At 39.1% G+C, this 18687-nt stretch overlaps 1 protein-coding gene across 1 annotated transcript in view; it reads left to right on the forward strand.

Annotated features, from left to right (window-relative positions):
* LOC126215112 (ras-related protein Rab-27A) overlaps positions 1-18687 on the forward strand; it is a 76693-nt gene that overhangs the window by 48227 nt on the left and 9779 nt on the right. Inside the window, exon 5 of the mRNA XM_049941766.1 lies at positions 10434-10546. Coding sequence (XP_049797723.1) covers positions 10434-10546 — 113 coding nt within the window. The remainder of the gene's footprint in view (positions 1-10433; positions 10547-18687) is intronic.

An 18687-nucleotide genomic window follows, 5' to 3' on the forward strand; every position in this document is an offset into this window, starting at 1 on the left:
TGGCCTGGGAAGTTTGCCTTTGAACTTGGATGGCGGGGTAATTATGTCCAGTGAAGGCTGAAGTAGGATGGCAGTGTACTGCTGTACAAAGTCTTCATCAGAACAAATATGTTTGCCTCAAATGCCAAGGCTGTGTGGGAGGGAATGTTTGATATGGAAAGGATGGCAACTGTCAAAATGAAATACTGTTGTTTGTTAGTAGGTTTACTGTAAACAGAAATGTGTTGCTGACACTCAGTGAGGATGAGGTCAACATCAATGCAAGTGGCATGGGATATGGAATAGAACCATGTGAAATTTAATTGGGAGAATGTATTTAGAGATTCCAAGAATTTTAACAGGCCAGTTTTACCATGAGTCCATATGGCAAGGATATTATCAACGTATCTAAATTGGACACCCGTCTTCTGCCTTTAACCTCTCTGGTTTTCAAATCCCTTCTGGTGCAGTCCCCAACAATCAATCTCATCATTCCCATCCTGTCCAGTTAATTTCACCTGACCCAGGGTCGTGGACAACTTTTCCAAACTGTCCTCATTTCCTAAACTCACCAGTCCTTTTTCTTCATCTCACTTCCTTCCCCTCCAGCTCTTCTGCCAGGAGGAGGAGCCACTGGCTCTTAAGCTTGCACAGTTTATTAAATTTTATATGTGTTTTCTCCTGCCACTGCTTTATGAGTAAATTTTTTTGTCTATCCAATTATATTTTCAAAAATTGATTATTTTTGTTGATATAACACAATTTGCTGTAGGAGTAGGAAGGGGGTTACTAAATAGTTCAAATTATTCCCCGCTATTTGCTGTACAGTGACCTGTGGAGTATATTTGTAGCTGTTAGTGGTAAAAGCAATTTTGAAGATGGTCACTTTGTTTGCGGAAGTAACATGAAAGTGTAGAAAATTTTTAAAATATGAGAATGAGAGTGAGAAGTAGTAAATTGTTTCCTACTTTGTTTGTGAGCCTCACACTGACTTTTTGCATTTATATATCTCAGTTAGACATATTGCTATCTTTTCTTTTTTGCCACAGGTCACCTCTACAAGCTGTGCTCTACTTTGTGTGATGCTTCCCACCTACCCTGTTCTATGTTTTGATGAATGTTGTTATGTCAAGCCTTTTCCACACTACTTGGTTTCTGCATGCAGCTCTGCACGTTCAGATGGCTGATTTAAGCAACTTCCATTACCTGCACATTGGTTATAATTCGTTTCAGGTAAGCAGTTGAGTATACATCTTTCTTTTACCAAAATATGTTGTGTAGGTGTCGCCAGAAGAAAAAATTTTCTATCATTGTCAATTATTATTGGTTGCTCTGTCTTATGCTTACTACAGTTAAATAGTGTTTTTCACCAGATGTGTTTCACTTTTATTTAGGAAGCATCTTCTGTGGTAGTTCTGGAAGTGTGGGTAGTTAATACAGGGTGTCTCACTCAAACCTCCCTGATTTCAAAGACCCAGGAAAAAAACCATAGTAGATGTGACAATGAAAAATGCACCACATTGTAGAGCATCTCAAAGAATTTATTTATTTATCATCAGTACACCTCTACATGTGAACCATTTGTAGCATGAAGAATATCAAGTCTATATTCAATTTCTTGCCAAGTTCTTTGTAACATTTCCTCTGTTATTGTTGCAATCGCATCAGTGATACGATGATGCAATGTAGGAATATCGTCCACTTTGGTCGCATACACGCGGCCAATCACAAATCCCCACATAAAGAAATCATGCAGCATAATGTCGGGCGAACGTGGTGGCCAGGCAATGGGTCTTGCGTGTCCGATCCAATGATTGGTAAATTTTCCTACCCAGGAACTTGCGAACAGCCGTTGACGAATGCGGCAGAGCTCTATCTTGTTGAAATATGATGTTGGGTTTCAAGTCTTGTATCTGAGGGTACACAAACTGCTCCAACATGTCCAGATACGCTGACCCATTCACTGTTTGTTCCGCAAAGAAGAACGGTCCAACAATCCTGTTGTGCATTAGCCCACACCAGATGTTTAGTTTAGAGCAATCACAAACATGTTTAATGACAACGTTCGGATTTTGTGAACCCCAAATCCAAACATTATGCCTATTAACCGCTCCTGATAGATGAAAGGTTGCCTCATCTGGGAATAAACATCTTTCAAGGAAGCTGGCATCCATATCAATACGCTGCTGCATATCCGCAGCAAATTGTTGTCGGCGTGGTTTGTCATTTGGCATCAGATGTTGCAGAATTTTCACTTTGTAAGCACACATATGAAGATGCTGGTGAACTACACGATGCAATGTTGATCGAGGTACATCAAGTTCCCTAGATGCTTCACAAATTGACTTACATGGGCTTCTGAGAAGCGTTCGTCTGATGTCCTCCACTGTCTATTCTGAAACTCCATAACATGCACTGTCAGAATGTTTCAGAACATTTCCTGTTGCAAGAAACTTCCTATACCATTCCTTAATTGTTTTCACATCAGGTGGATCACATTCATACACATGACGATAATTTCTTTGCACATTAATCGGCGATTTTGTTTCTGCAAACCACACTACTGCTTGCATGCGTTGCTGTGGAGTCACCATTTTCATTCCCTGCGACCATGCTGCACTCTGGCGATGATACTTGGCACTTCTGACACAGGAATATAAATTCTTTGAGTTGCCCTACAATGTGGTGCATTTTTCATTGTCGTTTCTGCTGTGGTTTTTCTCTCCTGCGTCCTTGAAATCAGGGAGTTTTAGGTGGGATACCCTGTACGTATCTACATTTGGTGTCCTTTATAAATAAAAGCATCAGCTGAGAAATACTCTTTAATTATAGAAGGTCTAAGATGGAAAAATAAATAATAATTGATTATGACAGCTGCTGAGAGAGATGGGCTTGAAAACAAATAGATTATATTATTATGTTCTTTTATTTTACATATTAATGATGATGTTTACACCCATTGAGTGTCCACACACATTCTCATGCATGTGATGCTTTTTGTTCTGTCTCTGCTCTGAAAGGGAAAATGCATGAAATCTAAATGCTTCTGTTTATGGGCTGAATGTTGCATGAGTTCAAGGAGAGGTCGGTATATAGTGTGCAATTAGCTGTATGTAATATTTTACTGCTTATACATTAAGATTAACATATGGGAGGGAAACCAAAAGGTAACCAGATTTCCTTTCCTGTGGACCAAGTCACAGTACTGTCAGTTTCACCTTTGAGATGCCTCTCCTTAACACAAGTCTGAGTCAGTCGATCGACCATCATTGTCAACCAACTGTCATCTGTGCGGAAATGTGAGCGCGGTCTGAGACTTGTTTCCGTGAACATTGTTTCGTGCAGGAAAGGAATTATGGTTCTTTACGGTCTTCCTCTTACATGAGAGTGGAAGCAAATTTTTGATTTAAGTAGTACAAGTGTGTAGTATTTAATTTGAATTTTCCACATTTTTCTCAGCATGTAATTTCCTAATTCATTGTTTCTACCAAGACTAAATTAAAAGAAAGTATCATTACAGACATAAGTTTCTGATAGCCTTATTTATTTATTGCTCTTTGTATGCAACACGTACGCCAGGTTGTGATTACAGTGCTTGCTGTTTCTGACAATTTTGGTCTGTATTACTCTTTTTATAGTCTGTCAACATCTATGTAACAGCATTTGAAAGTTGTTATTAATGCTGAAAAGTTATTTATATTATGTGTTCCAGAAACAAGTAAACAGAGAAAACAGTGGAATGAACTCAGTAAAACTATTCTGTAAGGTCAGAGATTTCCACGTACCTGTCTGACTATGTTTTGTGTGACGTCGGGCTAAGCTGAAGAAAGTAAATGAGTTGCAACAGTGTTTCAACAACACAGATCAGTTTTTTGTCGGTGCGGCATTGGAGGTAACTGAGTGACTTGTGACTGTTGCAATTCTAGGAGCTCACAAATGGGAGCAGAGATTGTTAGAGAGATTCCACAGAACTTACATATGTGCACTATTAGTGGCGTTGTTATGAGAATGGTGATGTGTGTATAAAACCTGGAAAGCAGGAAGTCCTTGGGAAAATTGAATTTACTAAAACTGAGAAATTTCAGGGAATCTGGAAACGCTCGATAAAATGTAAGAGACTCTAGGGAGAGTTGAAATGTTTGTTAATGAAAAGAAATGTTCTGCATCATTTTGTAACAGATCACTTTCAGGTTCTGTTTCAGAAAAATCTATTGTGAAGGAATTAAAATTCTGGGAGAAGAAATAAATGATGAGTTATTTTTATAAATAACTTTTCTGCTACCAGTCATGATTTTCTTATACTTATATTTTACCCATTGCATTTTGGGAAATGATTCCCATTTTGAAGTACATTTTTCTCTGTGTACTGTGCCATTTTTTCATAATGTTATTGATACGTGAGGTTCTGCCTTGTTTTGTTGGCTTTACTGCAGTACAATATGAAGAAAAAATGCTGCATTTGGAGGTTGGCACGTGATTCCTCATCCAGATTCGAGACAAAAGTTTATCTATGAAAATCATATCAGGTACATTTTGAAAACACATGTATGAAAACGAGAAGCTGGCAACACTGTCACATTATGCAACACATTGGAATGTACAAAGGAATGTGTATCACCCCGCATTACCATACGAGCTGTCATAACTTGCTGAATAGACTGCTGGTAGATCAGATCCACCATGGAGCTATGATTCGAATCCTCATCATGTTAATTTTTTATATTTTTAGATGTCTGTTCCTTAGTTTTTGTCATTTATAAGCAGGACATCATTTTGTCACATGACAGTAGCCTATCACATGAAAATGGGGTCCATTAAATTGCATGCGTGTGTGTACTAACCATGCAGTGCACAACCATAGGTGGTCCTGTCAAGTTGATGTGGGGTGGTTGCCTGATGGAATAAGCATACTGGATGCATCTGACTGGAGCAACACCTTCGGGTAACCAGTAATCTTTGTTCACAAGTAATGGACAGAGTGTAACAATATTATAAAAAGGGTTGCTACCCATCACATAGCGGAGATGCTGAGTCGCAGACAGGCACAACAAAAAGACTGTAAGAAAGTGAAGGTCTTGTTGGTTGAAGCTATCCACAATTCAGCATCTCTGCTATGTGGTGAGTAGCAACTATTGTTTTCATAATATTGTTACAGGCCATCCTGAATTTGCCATTGTTTGATTTTGAGTGATGGACAGAAGTTGTCCAAGGACTAAACATACTCCACAGACAGACAGTGTGATTCATGAAACCATTCACTAGTCTCCTCGGTGAAGTACCCATGATGTTGCGAAGCAGTTCCAAATATCTCAAAGGCGGTCTGTTTAAATGTTGCTCAATTAAAAACTGCCCAACACCAGCGGCCAGAATACCACATTTGACGAGTACAATTTTGTGAATGGCTTTTGCACCAAGTGGAAGATAATGAACATTTTAGAAATAATATGACAACTTCACTTGTGAAGTTAGTTTCAACTTCCACAACAGACAATTTTGCTCAGAGCACAACCCTGCGTGTCATCTGTGAATGTGACTTTCAGGTATGCTATGGCATAAACCTGTGGGCTGGAGTCGTGCAAGGAGACCTTCTGGGACCTTACCTATTACCAGACAAGTTGAAAGTGCCACTGCACTATATGTTTCTTTGCAATACTTTGCCTGACACATTAGAAAGTGTTCCACTTTGTGTTCCATGACCGCTATGGTTTCAGTATAATGGCACACCTCCACACTTTGGAATGAATGTTTGTAACTTTTTTAGTGAAGTATTTCCGGAGAAAAGGGATGGTCATTATGGTCCAGTGTTATGGTTTCCACATTTCCCAGATCTTAATCCAGTAGATTTTTATTTATGGTCACTTTTAAAAGAACAAGTTTAAAGTACTTCACACACAGATGTACACGACCTAATAGCTCGCGTGCAGGCTGCTTCAGCAATGGTGGATGCAGATGTTCAGCAAAGTATGATCCAGTGAGTGAAGTGTTTGCAAATGCAAGGGGGTCATTTTGAACATCTTCTCTAAAGTGAACATTGCTCATATCTTTGTACGTACAGGCTCTGTGAAGATAAGCCTGGATGTCAAAAGTACAGAATGAAATTACTGCACATAGCATGTAGTACAATCTATTGTAGCCTACCTGTTATGTTTTTTGCATCTCATTGGATACAGACAATGTTGCTGTATCCACTATTATTCTCTATTGGCTTTATTTATGTCGTGGGCAAAAGAAAGTGGTTGTTTACATCTGTAAGAAGTTAATTTATGTCTTAAATGTTTAAATAAAGGTAACAGTGACAGAAAGAAATACACAAGGTACTGCATTTTGGAAGTGGAAGTTGGATACAGTTTGATGCTGTAACTGAAAATAGTGTTTGGCTTGAATGCGACTTGAAAATTGCCGAGCCTGCATATCAGTCCCCCAAGGCATTGCCTCGTCTTGCTGAGGTAATGGTGCAGCTCCAGTACAGTGCAGAGTTGTTGCTACCTGTTCTTGGCCATGCTGCACACAGTATAGAGTTACCAGAGTCTCTGTTTTGAAACTGCATTTCTATTAAACCTATTAGTGGGACTAGGGTTTGCTAGATTCACTTTTGTGTCGAATTGGGATGAGGAATCGTTAGCTGACTGCCAAGTTGGCATTTTTCTTCTCCCTGTACATCAAAATTGCAGTGAAGTCAGTATAACAAAGCAGGTAGTCACACATGGAAAAACATTGCAAAAAATGGTGTAGTACACATAGAAAAACACAGTTGCAAATTAGAATCATTTCCCAAATGCTTCATGTAAAATATAAATTAAAGAAAAATGTGACTGGTGGCAGAAAAGTTATTTATAAACAGACCCATCACAAACCATTTCTACACTACTGGCCATTAAAATTGCTGCACCAAGAAGAAATGCAGATGATAAACTGGTATTCATTGGACAATTTGGGTGCATAGATCCTGAGAAATCCGTACCCAGAACAACCACCTCTGGCCATAATAACGGCCTTGATACGCCTGGGCCTTGAGTCAATCAGAGCTCGGGTGGCGTGTACAGGTACAGCTACCCAAACAGCTTCAACACGATACCACAGTTCATCAAGAGTAGTGACTGGCGTATTGTGACAAGCCAGTTGCTCGGCCACCATTGACCAGATGTTTTCAATTGGTGAGAGATCTGGAGAATGTGCTGGCCAGGGCAGCAGTCGAACATTTTCAGTATCCAGAAAGGCCCGTACAGGACCTGCAACATATGGTCGGGCATTATCCTTCTGAAATGTAGGGTTTTGTAGGGATTGAATGAAGGATAGAGCCACGGGTTGTAACACATCTGAAATGTAACGTTCCATGTTCAAAGTGCTGTCAGTGCGAACAAGAGGTGACCGAGACATGTAACCGATGGCACCCCATACCATCACGCCAGGTGATACGCCAATATGGCGATGACGAATACATGCTTCCAATGTGCGTTCACCCCGATGTCGGCAAACACGGATGCAACCATCATGATGCTGTAAACAGAACTGGATTCATCCGAAAAAATCAGGTTTTGCCATTTGTGCACCCAGGTTCGTCGTTGAGTACACCGTCGCAGGCGCTCTTGTCTGTGATGCAGCATCAAGGGTAACCGCAGCCACGGTCTCCGAGCTGATAGTCCATGCTGCTGCAAACGTCGTCGAACTGTTCGTGCAGATGGTTGTTGTCTTGCAAACGTACCCATCTGTTGACTCAGGGATCGAGACGTGGCTGCACGATCCGTTACAGCCGTGCGGATAAGATGACTGTCATCTCGACTGCTAGTGATATGAGGCTGTTGGGATCCAGCATAGCGTTCCGTATTACCCTCCTGAACCCACCGATTCCGTATTCTGCTAACAGTCATTGGATCTCGACAAACGCGAGCAGCAATGTCGCGATACGATAAACCGCAATCCGACCTTTATCAAAGTCGGAAATGTGATGGTACACATTTCTCCTCCTTACACGAGGCATCACAACAATGTTTCACAAGGAATCGCCGGCCAACTGCTGTTTGTGTATGAGAAATTGGTTGGAAACTTTCCTCATGTCAACAGGTTCTACGTGTCGCCACTGGTGCCAACGTGTGAATGCTCTGAAAAGCTAATCATTTGCATCTCACAGCATCTTCTTCCTGTCAGTTATTTTTCGCGTCTGTAGCATGACTTATTCGTGGTGTAGCAATTTTAATGGCCAGTAATGTAATTAATCAAATCAGAAGACATAAATATTTTGAGGTTTGCTGACAGCATTGTAATTCCATCAGAGACAGCAGTTGACTTCGGAGAGCAGTTGAATGGTGTGGATGGTGCCTCAAAACAAGGGTAATGGATGTAGTCAATTAAATCAGGCGGCATTGACAAAATGAGGCACTGAAAGCAGTAGATGAGTTTTGGTATTTCTGTAGCAAAATAATTGAAGGTGGTCAAACTAGAGAGGATATAAGAAGCAGACTGGCAATAGCAAGAAAAACATTTCGTAAAAAGAGATATTTATTAACATCAAATATAATTTTGTTTCATTTCCTAAAGGTGTATGTCTGGAGAGTAACCTAGTTGCAAACTGGAACGTGGATGATAAACAGTTTGAACAGGAAAGTTGTTGAAGCGTTTGAAATGTGTGAAGATTATATGGGCAGATGGTGCAGCACACCAACAGATACTGAATCAAATTGGGCGGAAAAGTGTTTTATGGCACAACTAGTTTAAAAGCAAAGGTCACTTGGTAGGCCATTTCTTGTGGTGTCAAGAATCATAGAGTTGCTAGCCTAGAAAGTGTGAGGTTAAAAATTTTAGAGGGTGACCAGTGTTTGAATACAGTTAGCAGGTTCAAATTTATGTAGGCTGCAATAGTTATGCATAGATGAAGAGGCTTGCATAAGATGGACTAGCATTGGTAGCTTCATCAAATCAGGCATAAGGTTTAAGACAACAATAACAATGATTAAGGAAATTACAAAGCCATCCAAAAAGGGACAGCGATTTAAGCAGGGCTTGGGTTGTAGTACTCACTTCATCAAATCCTCAGCAGCCATATCATCTATCAGCACCAAAAAACACTACAAGATGTGCTTTTGGAGGTATAACAGCACGAGCACAGGAAAACAAATGTGCATCAGAGGTGCGTTATGGAATGAGAGCTAAGTTTTGCCCACACTGGCAACACCTCATGGTCTCATCGGAGTTAGGCAGTGAATACATGCAAGGTCACTGCTGGGTACATCTGAAGAAGACAGCCATGTCAGTCATTAAAGTATTGTCCACAGAATGGGATCAATAACTCTGACACAAATCCTAAAATATGCTATTGTCATTTGCATTGAGAAAACTTTATAAACCATATCACTGGGAGGGAGTTTTAGCATATGCACACAGCATAGTTACAAGGGACTGCGCACCTCCTCTTCTAGGGTACCACCAGAGATCAACCAGCTAACTCCTAATGCGATAGTTTGACTGAACGTGCTTAACTGTAACAACGGAAACTCCAGGTAAGAATATGAACAATCTAGGAAAAAAATAGGTTGCTACTTACCATAAAGAAGACACTTTACGTTGCTTACAGGGACAATAAAAGACACCTACACAGAGCTTTTGGCCACAGCCTCCATTGGCTAAAGAGAAACAGAAAAACACACATCATTCATACACACAAGCAAGCACACCTCATGCACACATGACCGCCATCTCTGGCAGCTCGGAGCAGAATGCCATTCTGGCTTGAGCTGGTGGTCATGGTTGCATGAGGTATGCTTGCTTGTGTGTATGAATGGTGTTTCTCTGTTTCTCTTTTGCTGATGAAGGATGTGGCTGAAAGCTCTTTGTAGGTGTCTTTTAACTGTCCCTGTAAGCAACTTAGTGTCTTCTTTGTGGTAAGTAACAGTCTTATCTTTTCATTATTCATTGTATTTTCATTTGTGCAATCATCATATTTCTTAGAAGTTCACATCGTTTGCTCAACTAAAGGTAAATAAGGACAGAAAGTATACATAGTTAAATACCTGTTCAGATTTTGCAACTGATCACTTCTGCCACGTAATGTGTGGAGATGGTGGAGGTTGAGAAATATTTTAATCATGTGAGCTGTCTTGAATACCTTGTCACCATTATAACTAAGAAATAATAATTGTAGTAATAATGCAAGGAATAAAGATAGCCGCTAACAGCACGGTTGTGGCACTGAGCGGTGGATGCTGCATGTTGTACCAGGGCAGATCTATAATATTTGCAAACAAGCTATTCCTTAATTTTTACAGAATATTAATGCATGAAATTTTCTTTAATTTTTCAGCATCTTTTCACATTAAATCTTCTGAGGGTCTTAAAAAAGTATGTTGCTAGAGTATTACCTAACAGCAGAACTGTAATAGAAGCATAATATTATCAAAATAAAGCTTGCGCATTTTGGTTTTGTGCTTCGGTGCCAGCAGTTTTATTGTGCGGATTTTCAGACACATGCCTACTGCGAGGACCCTGATGTTGTGTTGTGTGGGAACAAGTGCGACATGGAAGACAGGAGAGTGATATCAGAACAGAAGGCGAAAGAAATGGCTGAAAGATATGGGTAAGAAACCTACACCAAATCCTGTAGATTTAATAATAGTTTCGGGTGATTGCAACCATGGTATTACAAAACATCCTGTCATCAGTACATCTTCTGTGGTTACAACCAGTTCCTTGTTTCCACTCCCTTCTCCTGCTTATTAATTTTCTGTTTATTAGTTAACTCCGTTAACGCACAGAAGCAGATATATTGAGGTTGTAGAGTAATGTGAGATTCTCTGGAATAACATGTTCCACTATTATCCTCCTAGGGTGACAAAAGATGATCATGATCATAGGAAAATAGGGTGACAAAAGATGATCATGACCATAGGAAAAGTAATTTAGGTAGTAAGTAGATAGCAGACATGCAGCTGTGTGCGCTTAGTGTTGATATGTGCACAGATGGTGAACGAAATGTGGACACAGGACATCGGCAAAGTGCAATGGCAATTGACCTTCTCTGCCTGTTGTGAAGGGTCACTTACACTTTGGCATTATGGGTTGGTAGTGTTTTGGATAGCAGAGAGAAAAAGGAGCTGCCTAAAATATAAATGGCCCAGAAAACAATTGAAAATGTTTTAAGTCTGAAATGAGATGTGATCAAAAAGTTACAGGAATTTAAAAAAAAATGTTTACCTTGTTGGTACACATGTTCTTGATGTACATTTGCATTTTCGGCTGTTTTGAATATTTAATTTACCGTTGACAGTCAAAACAGTTATACATGTTTTGTACTGCTCAGCAAACGTTTACTTTCAAAAAAAGGTGGATCTAAGAATTGCATTAAATTTTGCTTTAAAAATGGAATAAAGTGCAGCACAGCATTCAAAATATTGACTGTGCTTTTTGCCAAACCTGTTATGAGTAAGACAATAGTTTGAGTGGTATAAACATCTCAAAGAGGGTCAAGAATATGATAAAGATAACGACCCTAGCACATCAGTTACAGACAGTAGTGTGGAAGAAGTAAAGAAAATGGTCCTGGAAAATCTCCAGATCAACATCAGAGAGGTTGCTGATGATGTTGGCAAATCCTTTGGTTCATGCCAAGCAATTTTTTCAGATGTTTTGAGCATGAAACATGTTGCAGCAAAATTTGTTCCAAAATTGTTGAATTTCGACCATAAACGATATTGTGTAGACATTGCTTAGGAATTGCTGAATGAAGTCAACAAGGCTCCAGAACTCTAAAAAATGTTGTTACAGGTGACAAAATGTGTGTATATGGGTAGGGCGTAGAAACCAAGTCAAATTCATCCCAGTGGGAAAGCCTGAAGAGCCAAGACTGAAAACAATTCCAACAAGTTCAATCATGTGTGAAGGTTCCTCTGACTCTTTCTTCAATTACAATGGGATCATTTGTGCGAAGTAATCCAAAGAAAATGACCAAAATTGTGGCAAAACCATTCATGGAAATTGTATCATGGTAATGCTCCCACTTACACCTCAATGCTTGTACATGACTTTTTGGAGGGGGGGGGGGGGGGGGGAACAACAACAACACTAACTTTTATGTTGCCCCAGCCACGAAACTTGCAGGACATGACCCCTGCAGCATCTTTCTATTTCAGAGGCTGAAGAGAATCATGAAAGGATGCCGTTTTGCCACCATTGGTGAGGTAAATCAGAATTGCTGAAGGAACTGAACATCATAACGAAAAATATGCTCCAGGAGTGCTTCCAAGATTGGAAAAAGTGCTGGTGCAAGTGTGTTATCTTTGAGGGGGAAGACTTTTAAGGTGACAAAGTTGATGTTGATGAACAAATGAAGATTCTTGAAGGAAAACAAAAATTACCGTTACTTTTTGATCATAGCTGGTATATAACTTGAACTAATATAATCTTGGAGGTGATGGCATAAGATTCACTCAGTATATGACGCTCAAGTTATTGTGAGATCTGATCACCCAACTGTGTAATGGTTTTACTAGAGCAACTAAATACAGAAGAGTGCTTTTGAAAGCACTTGCATCATCTCGTAGTCAGTTGAAGCAGTTATCAGCTCTCTTACAGCCCTCGACACTCTGCAGACGGTGAAGAAGCCCATACAGTATAATTTGTAAAACTGAGTGGCAAGTGTGCAGCTGCAAGAAAATACAACAAGGTGAGCGAAGATGAAAGTAAGGTCAAAGCTGAGCATGAGAACCATCATGGTGAAAGATCAATGGAGAGTTGAGCACTTATTTACAGCTCACTGTTTCAAGGTGTGTTTCATGGAGCACAGGAAAAAATGATATTTATTACTTTGTGAATTATTTATTAACAAGTTTTTGTAACTGTATACATTAAAGAGGCAGCAATTGTGGCATCAAGGCATTATTGACAGTAAGGAAGACATCAACCAAGAAGTAATTGTGTTCACACTTCCAGTCTCTCTTTCTGTTGTTTAGGGCCATTCCAATTTGAATTCTTTATCTTTTGTAGCTCCTTCCTTGTCTTCCAGTATTCCTTCATTGTTTCATTATGTTTCTTTTCTTTCTGCCTTGAAGAACTTTAGTTTTTAAAAATTTTCTCTTTGCATCACTTCTTCTCCTTTAATGTTGTTTCTTTACAAGTCTCTATTGAATCCAAGTGATTTTTGACTTTTTTCCTTAAAGATATGTGAGGATCAGTTTAGTTACTTGTTTATCATCCATTTGGTAATAATAGTAGAAATCTCATCACCCTCATCGTTTCTGTTATTTTTAGGATTCCATACCTCAGTCGTTACAAACGAAATCCGTATAGGATCAGTCAGCCAGAGTGGCCGTGCGGTTCTAGGCGCTACAGTCTGGAACCGAGCGACCGCTACGGTCTCAGGTTCGAATCCTGCCTCATGCATGGCTGTGTGTGATGTCCTTAGGTTAGTTAGGTTTAATTAGTTCTAAGTTCTAGGTGACTGATGACCTTAGAAGTTAAGTCGCATAGTGCTCAGAGACATTTGAACCATATAGGATCACTTTGTTGTCCACCGTCTGTCTACTTGACTTTCTAAACCATTTTTCTCAGGAATGGGTAGATGCATCAAGTTGAAATTTGTCACATATTAAGGGCTATGGTCTCTTGGTGCAGTAAAAAATTGAGGCTTCTAAGTCAGTGCAGTGAAAAGATAAGTCTATTTATGTCATATGTTTTGTTACTCACAAACTTATTCATTAAAACTTTATAGGCCACTTCCCCTTGACATAGAATCTTGAAATTTGACAAGAAGAAACATTTCACAGTATAAGTAAAGGAAAAAATGGAAAAATTGTTAATATGTAATTATACTACACAAGAAAAGTATCCGTTTGTCATTTTTTATCCAATAAATTAAAACATTCTCGAAAGTATTGGAATCCTTGGGATCGATATTTTGCTAGAATAGTGTCAGTAAGAGACAATAACTGTTGACTTACCAGTTTCCAGAATGTGTGAACTGTATATATACTTAGTTAAGATTGTATGGTACCCTTGGTGTGAGAGTCCTACTCACATCTGGCCAATTTTTATTTTTTCTATGTTGTGACAGGAACGGGGGAAAGAAATACAGTAGAAGAAGAATGGGTAACTCTGAGGGATGAAGTAGTGAAGGCAGCAGAGGATCAAGTAGGTAACAAGACGAGGGCTAGTAGAAAACCTTGGTTAACAGAAGAGATACTGAATTTAATTGATGAAAGGAGAAAGGACAAAAATGCAGTAAGTGAAGCAGGCAAAAAGGAATACAAACATCTCAAAAATGAGATCGACAGGAAGTGCAAAATGGCTAAGCAGGGATGGCTAGAGGAGAAATGTAAGGATGTAGAGGCTTATCTCACGAGGGGTAAGATATATACTGCCTACAGGAAAATTAAAGAGACCTTTGGAGAGAAGAGAACCACTTGCATGAATATCAAGAGCTCAGATGGAAACCCAGTTCTAAGCAAACAAGGGAAAGCAGAAAGGTGGAAGGAGTATATAGAGGGTCTATACAGGGCGATGTTCTTGAGGACAATATTATGAAAATGGAAGAGGATGTAGATGAAGATGAAATGCGAGATATGATACTGTGTGAAGAGTTTGACAGAGCACAGAAAGACGTAAGTCGAAACAAGGCCCCAGGAGTAGACAGCATTTCATTAGAACTACTGACGGCCTTGGGAGAGCCAGCACTGACAAAACTCTACCATCTGGTGAGCAAGATGTATGAGACAGGCGAAATTCCCTCATACTTCAAGAAGAATATAATTCCAATCCCAAAGAAAGCAGGTGTTGACAGATGTGAAAATTACCAAACTATCAGTTTAATAAGTCACAGCTGCAAAATACTAACACGAATTCTTTACAGACGAATGGAAAAACAGGTAGAAGCCGACCTCGGGGAAGATCAGTTTGGATTCCGTAGAAATGTTGGAACACGTGAGGCAATACTGACCCTACGACTTATCTTAGAAGAAAGATTAAGGAAAGGTAAAACCTACGTTTCTAGCATTTGTAGACTTAGAGAACACTTTTGACAATGTTGACTGGAATACTCTCTTTCAAATTCTGAAGGTGGCAGGGGTAAAATGCAGGGAGCGAAAGGCTATTTACAATTTGTACAGATAGCAGATGGCAGTTATAAGATTCGAGTGACATGAAAGGAAAGCAGTGGTTGGGAAGGGAGTGAGACAGGGTTGTAGCCTCTTCCCGATGCTATTCAATCTGTATATTGAGCAAGCAGTAAAGGAAACAAAAGAAAAGTTCGGAGTAGGTATTAAAATCCATGGAGAAAAAATAAAAACTTTGAGGTTCGCCAATGACATTGTAATTCTGTCAGGGACAGCAAAGGACTTGGAAGAGCAGTTGAACGGAATGGACAGTGTCTTGAAAGAAGGGTATAAGATGAACATCAACAAAAGCAAAAACAATGATAATGGAATGTAGTCAAATTAAGTCGGGTGATGCTGAGGTAATTAGATTAGGAAATGAGACACTTAAAGTAGTAAATGAGTTTTGCTATTTGGGGAGCAAAATAACTGATGATGGTCGAAGTAGAGAGGATATAAAATGTGGACTGGCAGTGGCAAGGAAAGCATTTCCGAAGAAGAGAAATTTGTTAACATCGAGTATAGATTTAAGCGTCAGAAAGCCGTTTCTGAAAGTATTTGTATGGTGTGTAGCCATGTATGGAAGTGAAACATGGACAATAAATAGTTTAGACAAGAAGAGAATAGAAGCCTTCGAAATGTATTGCTACAGAAGAATGCTGAAGATTAGATGGGTAGATCACATAACTAATGAGGAGGTATTGGATAGAATTGGGGAGAAGAGGAGTTTGTGGCACAACTTGACTAGAAGGTATCGGTGGGTAGGACATGTTCTGAGGCATCAAGGGATCACCAGTTTAGTACTGGAGGACAGCGTGGAGGGTACAAATCGTAGAGGGAGACCAAGAGATGAATACACTAAGCAGATTCAGAAGGATGTAGGTTGCAGTAGGTACTGGGAGATGAAGCAGCTTGCACAGGATAGAGTAGCATGGAGAGCTGCATCAAACCAGTCTCAGGACTGAAGATCACAAAAACAACAACATGTTCTGATAAATTTTATATTTATTACTTCATTTCCAAAATCTGATGTTTATATGGAGTCTAATATTTTCCTTATAGTTCTCCTTTAAAATGCTTCTCATTTTTCAAGCCCTTCAAATTTTTCAGGCTTTTGAAAAACTGAAAGTGTGTAAGTTATTAGATTTTGCTTCTAAGCTTTTACTGACAGTTGGGCATTCTGGTTTCACCGCTGAGGGTGTTTCTTTTAAAAAAAAGGTTCCTAGGTGAACATTTTGTATTGTAGGTATTCTAAATTATTCTGTGAGTTCTTTGCATCTTGGACATCCTTTCCTTTATACCAGATCTTTATAAACATTTCTCCTGGATTGTTTCCCAAGAATATTTAACTTTCTTTACCTTGTACTATAGTTTCAGTTGCTTATCTTACAAAATTTTGGTGGATATTTTATATTTGTCGTAGTTTGGTTTCTCTGCAGAGATTCGTAAGCCTGTCGAGATTGCTGTCTCTTTTGGAGGACTGATTTGATGTTGCAGAAAGTTCCACAATTTATTGCAACACATTAATTCTTGACATCTTGAGGTGTATGGTATGCTGCTGGATATTGGCATCGTTCTTGAATGATATTTCGACAGCGTGACTCGTCTTCAGTCCAAACTTATGCTATGTGTAGATTGTCTACATTTTGTAGTACAAGGAGAAATAAAATAAACAGAGAGAAATGGTTTACATTAATTTTCATTTTTTGCTTGTTCTCTGTCAGTCATTTATGGTAGCACTGTTTCACTCATCATCACTGGTATCATTATCTGGGAGAATAGTTTCATCTAAAAAGAGGGAGGCAAGAAAAGAGGCGATTTATTTCTGTATATGAGCTGCAATGAAATTTATAATTTTCATTGTCACAAGTATTTGGCCATTTCTTCCAAATATATTGTTATTTCTGATGTTAAGGTCAAGGTGGGACCTGAGAACACGGTTTTTTTTTTTTAAACGTAGCAGATTCTGAATGAACATCACTGAGAGAATGCAACAACGTCCTTCTGTCCCTCACTTCTGAACATATTGTCTGCCCACTGCTCTCTCATTGGTTGTGGAGAACCAGCTGGGACACATTCTTCCCTTTTGTGCCCATCATACCTCACAACGAGTATTGACAGCATTGGTGCTCGATACACGTTAAGTACGCCAATGGCCCGTATCTTGAATCTTACAGTCTCCTCCAGAAATGAATATTATTGTCTTTCTTTCAATTTTAAAGTCAATTCAATACTGATTACAAATGGTTTCATGCAAAATGCAGATTAAACACAGTAGATCTTTATAAAAAGTCAATGAACGTAGTGTACTTCCTCATAATTGTCTGCACAATAAAATTTGCTAGCCGCTCACTACTCCCTTCCCCACGTTTGTCCTAGTTCCCAGCTGAGTTGGTGTCACTGGTCCCCCTACAACCCTTCCCAATTCTTCAAAATAAACATGTTCAAATGGCTCTAAGCACAATGGGACTTAACATTTGAGGTCATCAGTCCCCTAGACTTAGAACTACTTAAACATAACTTAACCTAAGGACATCAAACACATCCATGCCCGAGGCAGGATTTGAACCTGCGACTGTAGCAGCAGCACGGTTCCAGATTGAAGCGCCTAGAACCACTCAGCCACAGAGGCCAGCAATAAACATGTATGTGGCCTCAATCGCTGAAGCTTCATCTGTAAATGCAAGAAGATCTGTGCATTAATCTGTTACAGGAGGTAGAAATGTTGAACTCAGCAGCAATAATTTAATCTGTGAATGTAATACGACCCTGTAGCTTTTGAATGAAGAATTTATGAAAAAAAAGCCTTGTCTTACAATTAGGTAAATATTGTGTAATTGGATCTTTAACAAAACTGAATGATTGAAAGTAAGGATACTATTAAAAGCAATATTATGAAAAGGGTAGATTGCTATTTACCACATAAAGGTGGTGTTGAGTCACAGACAGGATAATGAAAAGACTACTAAACATTTAAGCTTTCAGCTAAAAGGTCTCCTTTGGAAATAGAAATCATGCTTGTGTGAATGTGTATCTGTTATCTATTTCCAAAGAAGGCCTTTACATTTTGAGTTTTGATGTGATTATGTCAGGTGCTCAGATTATATACATGTTTTTACAAAATGAAACTCTTTGTCATCTGAACTTCACAACTTGACCAAAAGAATGTATTTAAATTATGAGACAGAATTGTTGAACGGTATTTATCTTCAAGCGTCAAAATATGTAGTACTCACAGTAGACACAGGTAGAAGTAAAAGAAACACAGAATCCTAACTTTTGGAATTAGTAGTTCCTTCCTCAGGGAGTAGAGAGGGGTAGGTTCAGGAGGGATAAAAGGAAGAGCAGTTCACATAAATCACAAGTGGGTCCCTCTCATACTTTATTAGCTTTCTTGATTGTATTTTCCTTGGCTAGACGATGCATAAATTGTATCATCATTCATTTGGAAGTGACAGAACCATATGCATTTGCAAATCTCACAAATTCTCTCTTTGTCCCTTCAAATATGAGTGAACAAAATGTCATCTCATGTCAGAAATATTTCAAACAAATTAGCCAATATCTCACAAAGACAAAAAGTAAAAGACCAGTGTGCTATGGAATAAAATCCTATGGCCCTAAAACTGTTGCA

The sequence above is a fragment of the Schistocerca nitens genome, chromosome 12 (assembly GCF_023898315.1).
Source record: "Schistocerca nitens isolate TAMUIC-IGC-003100 chromosome 12, iqSchNite1.1, whole genome shotgun sequence".
NCBI lineage: Eukaryota > Metazoa > Arthropoda > Insecta > Orthoptera > Acrididae > Schistocerca > Schistocerca nitens.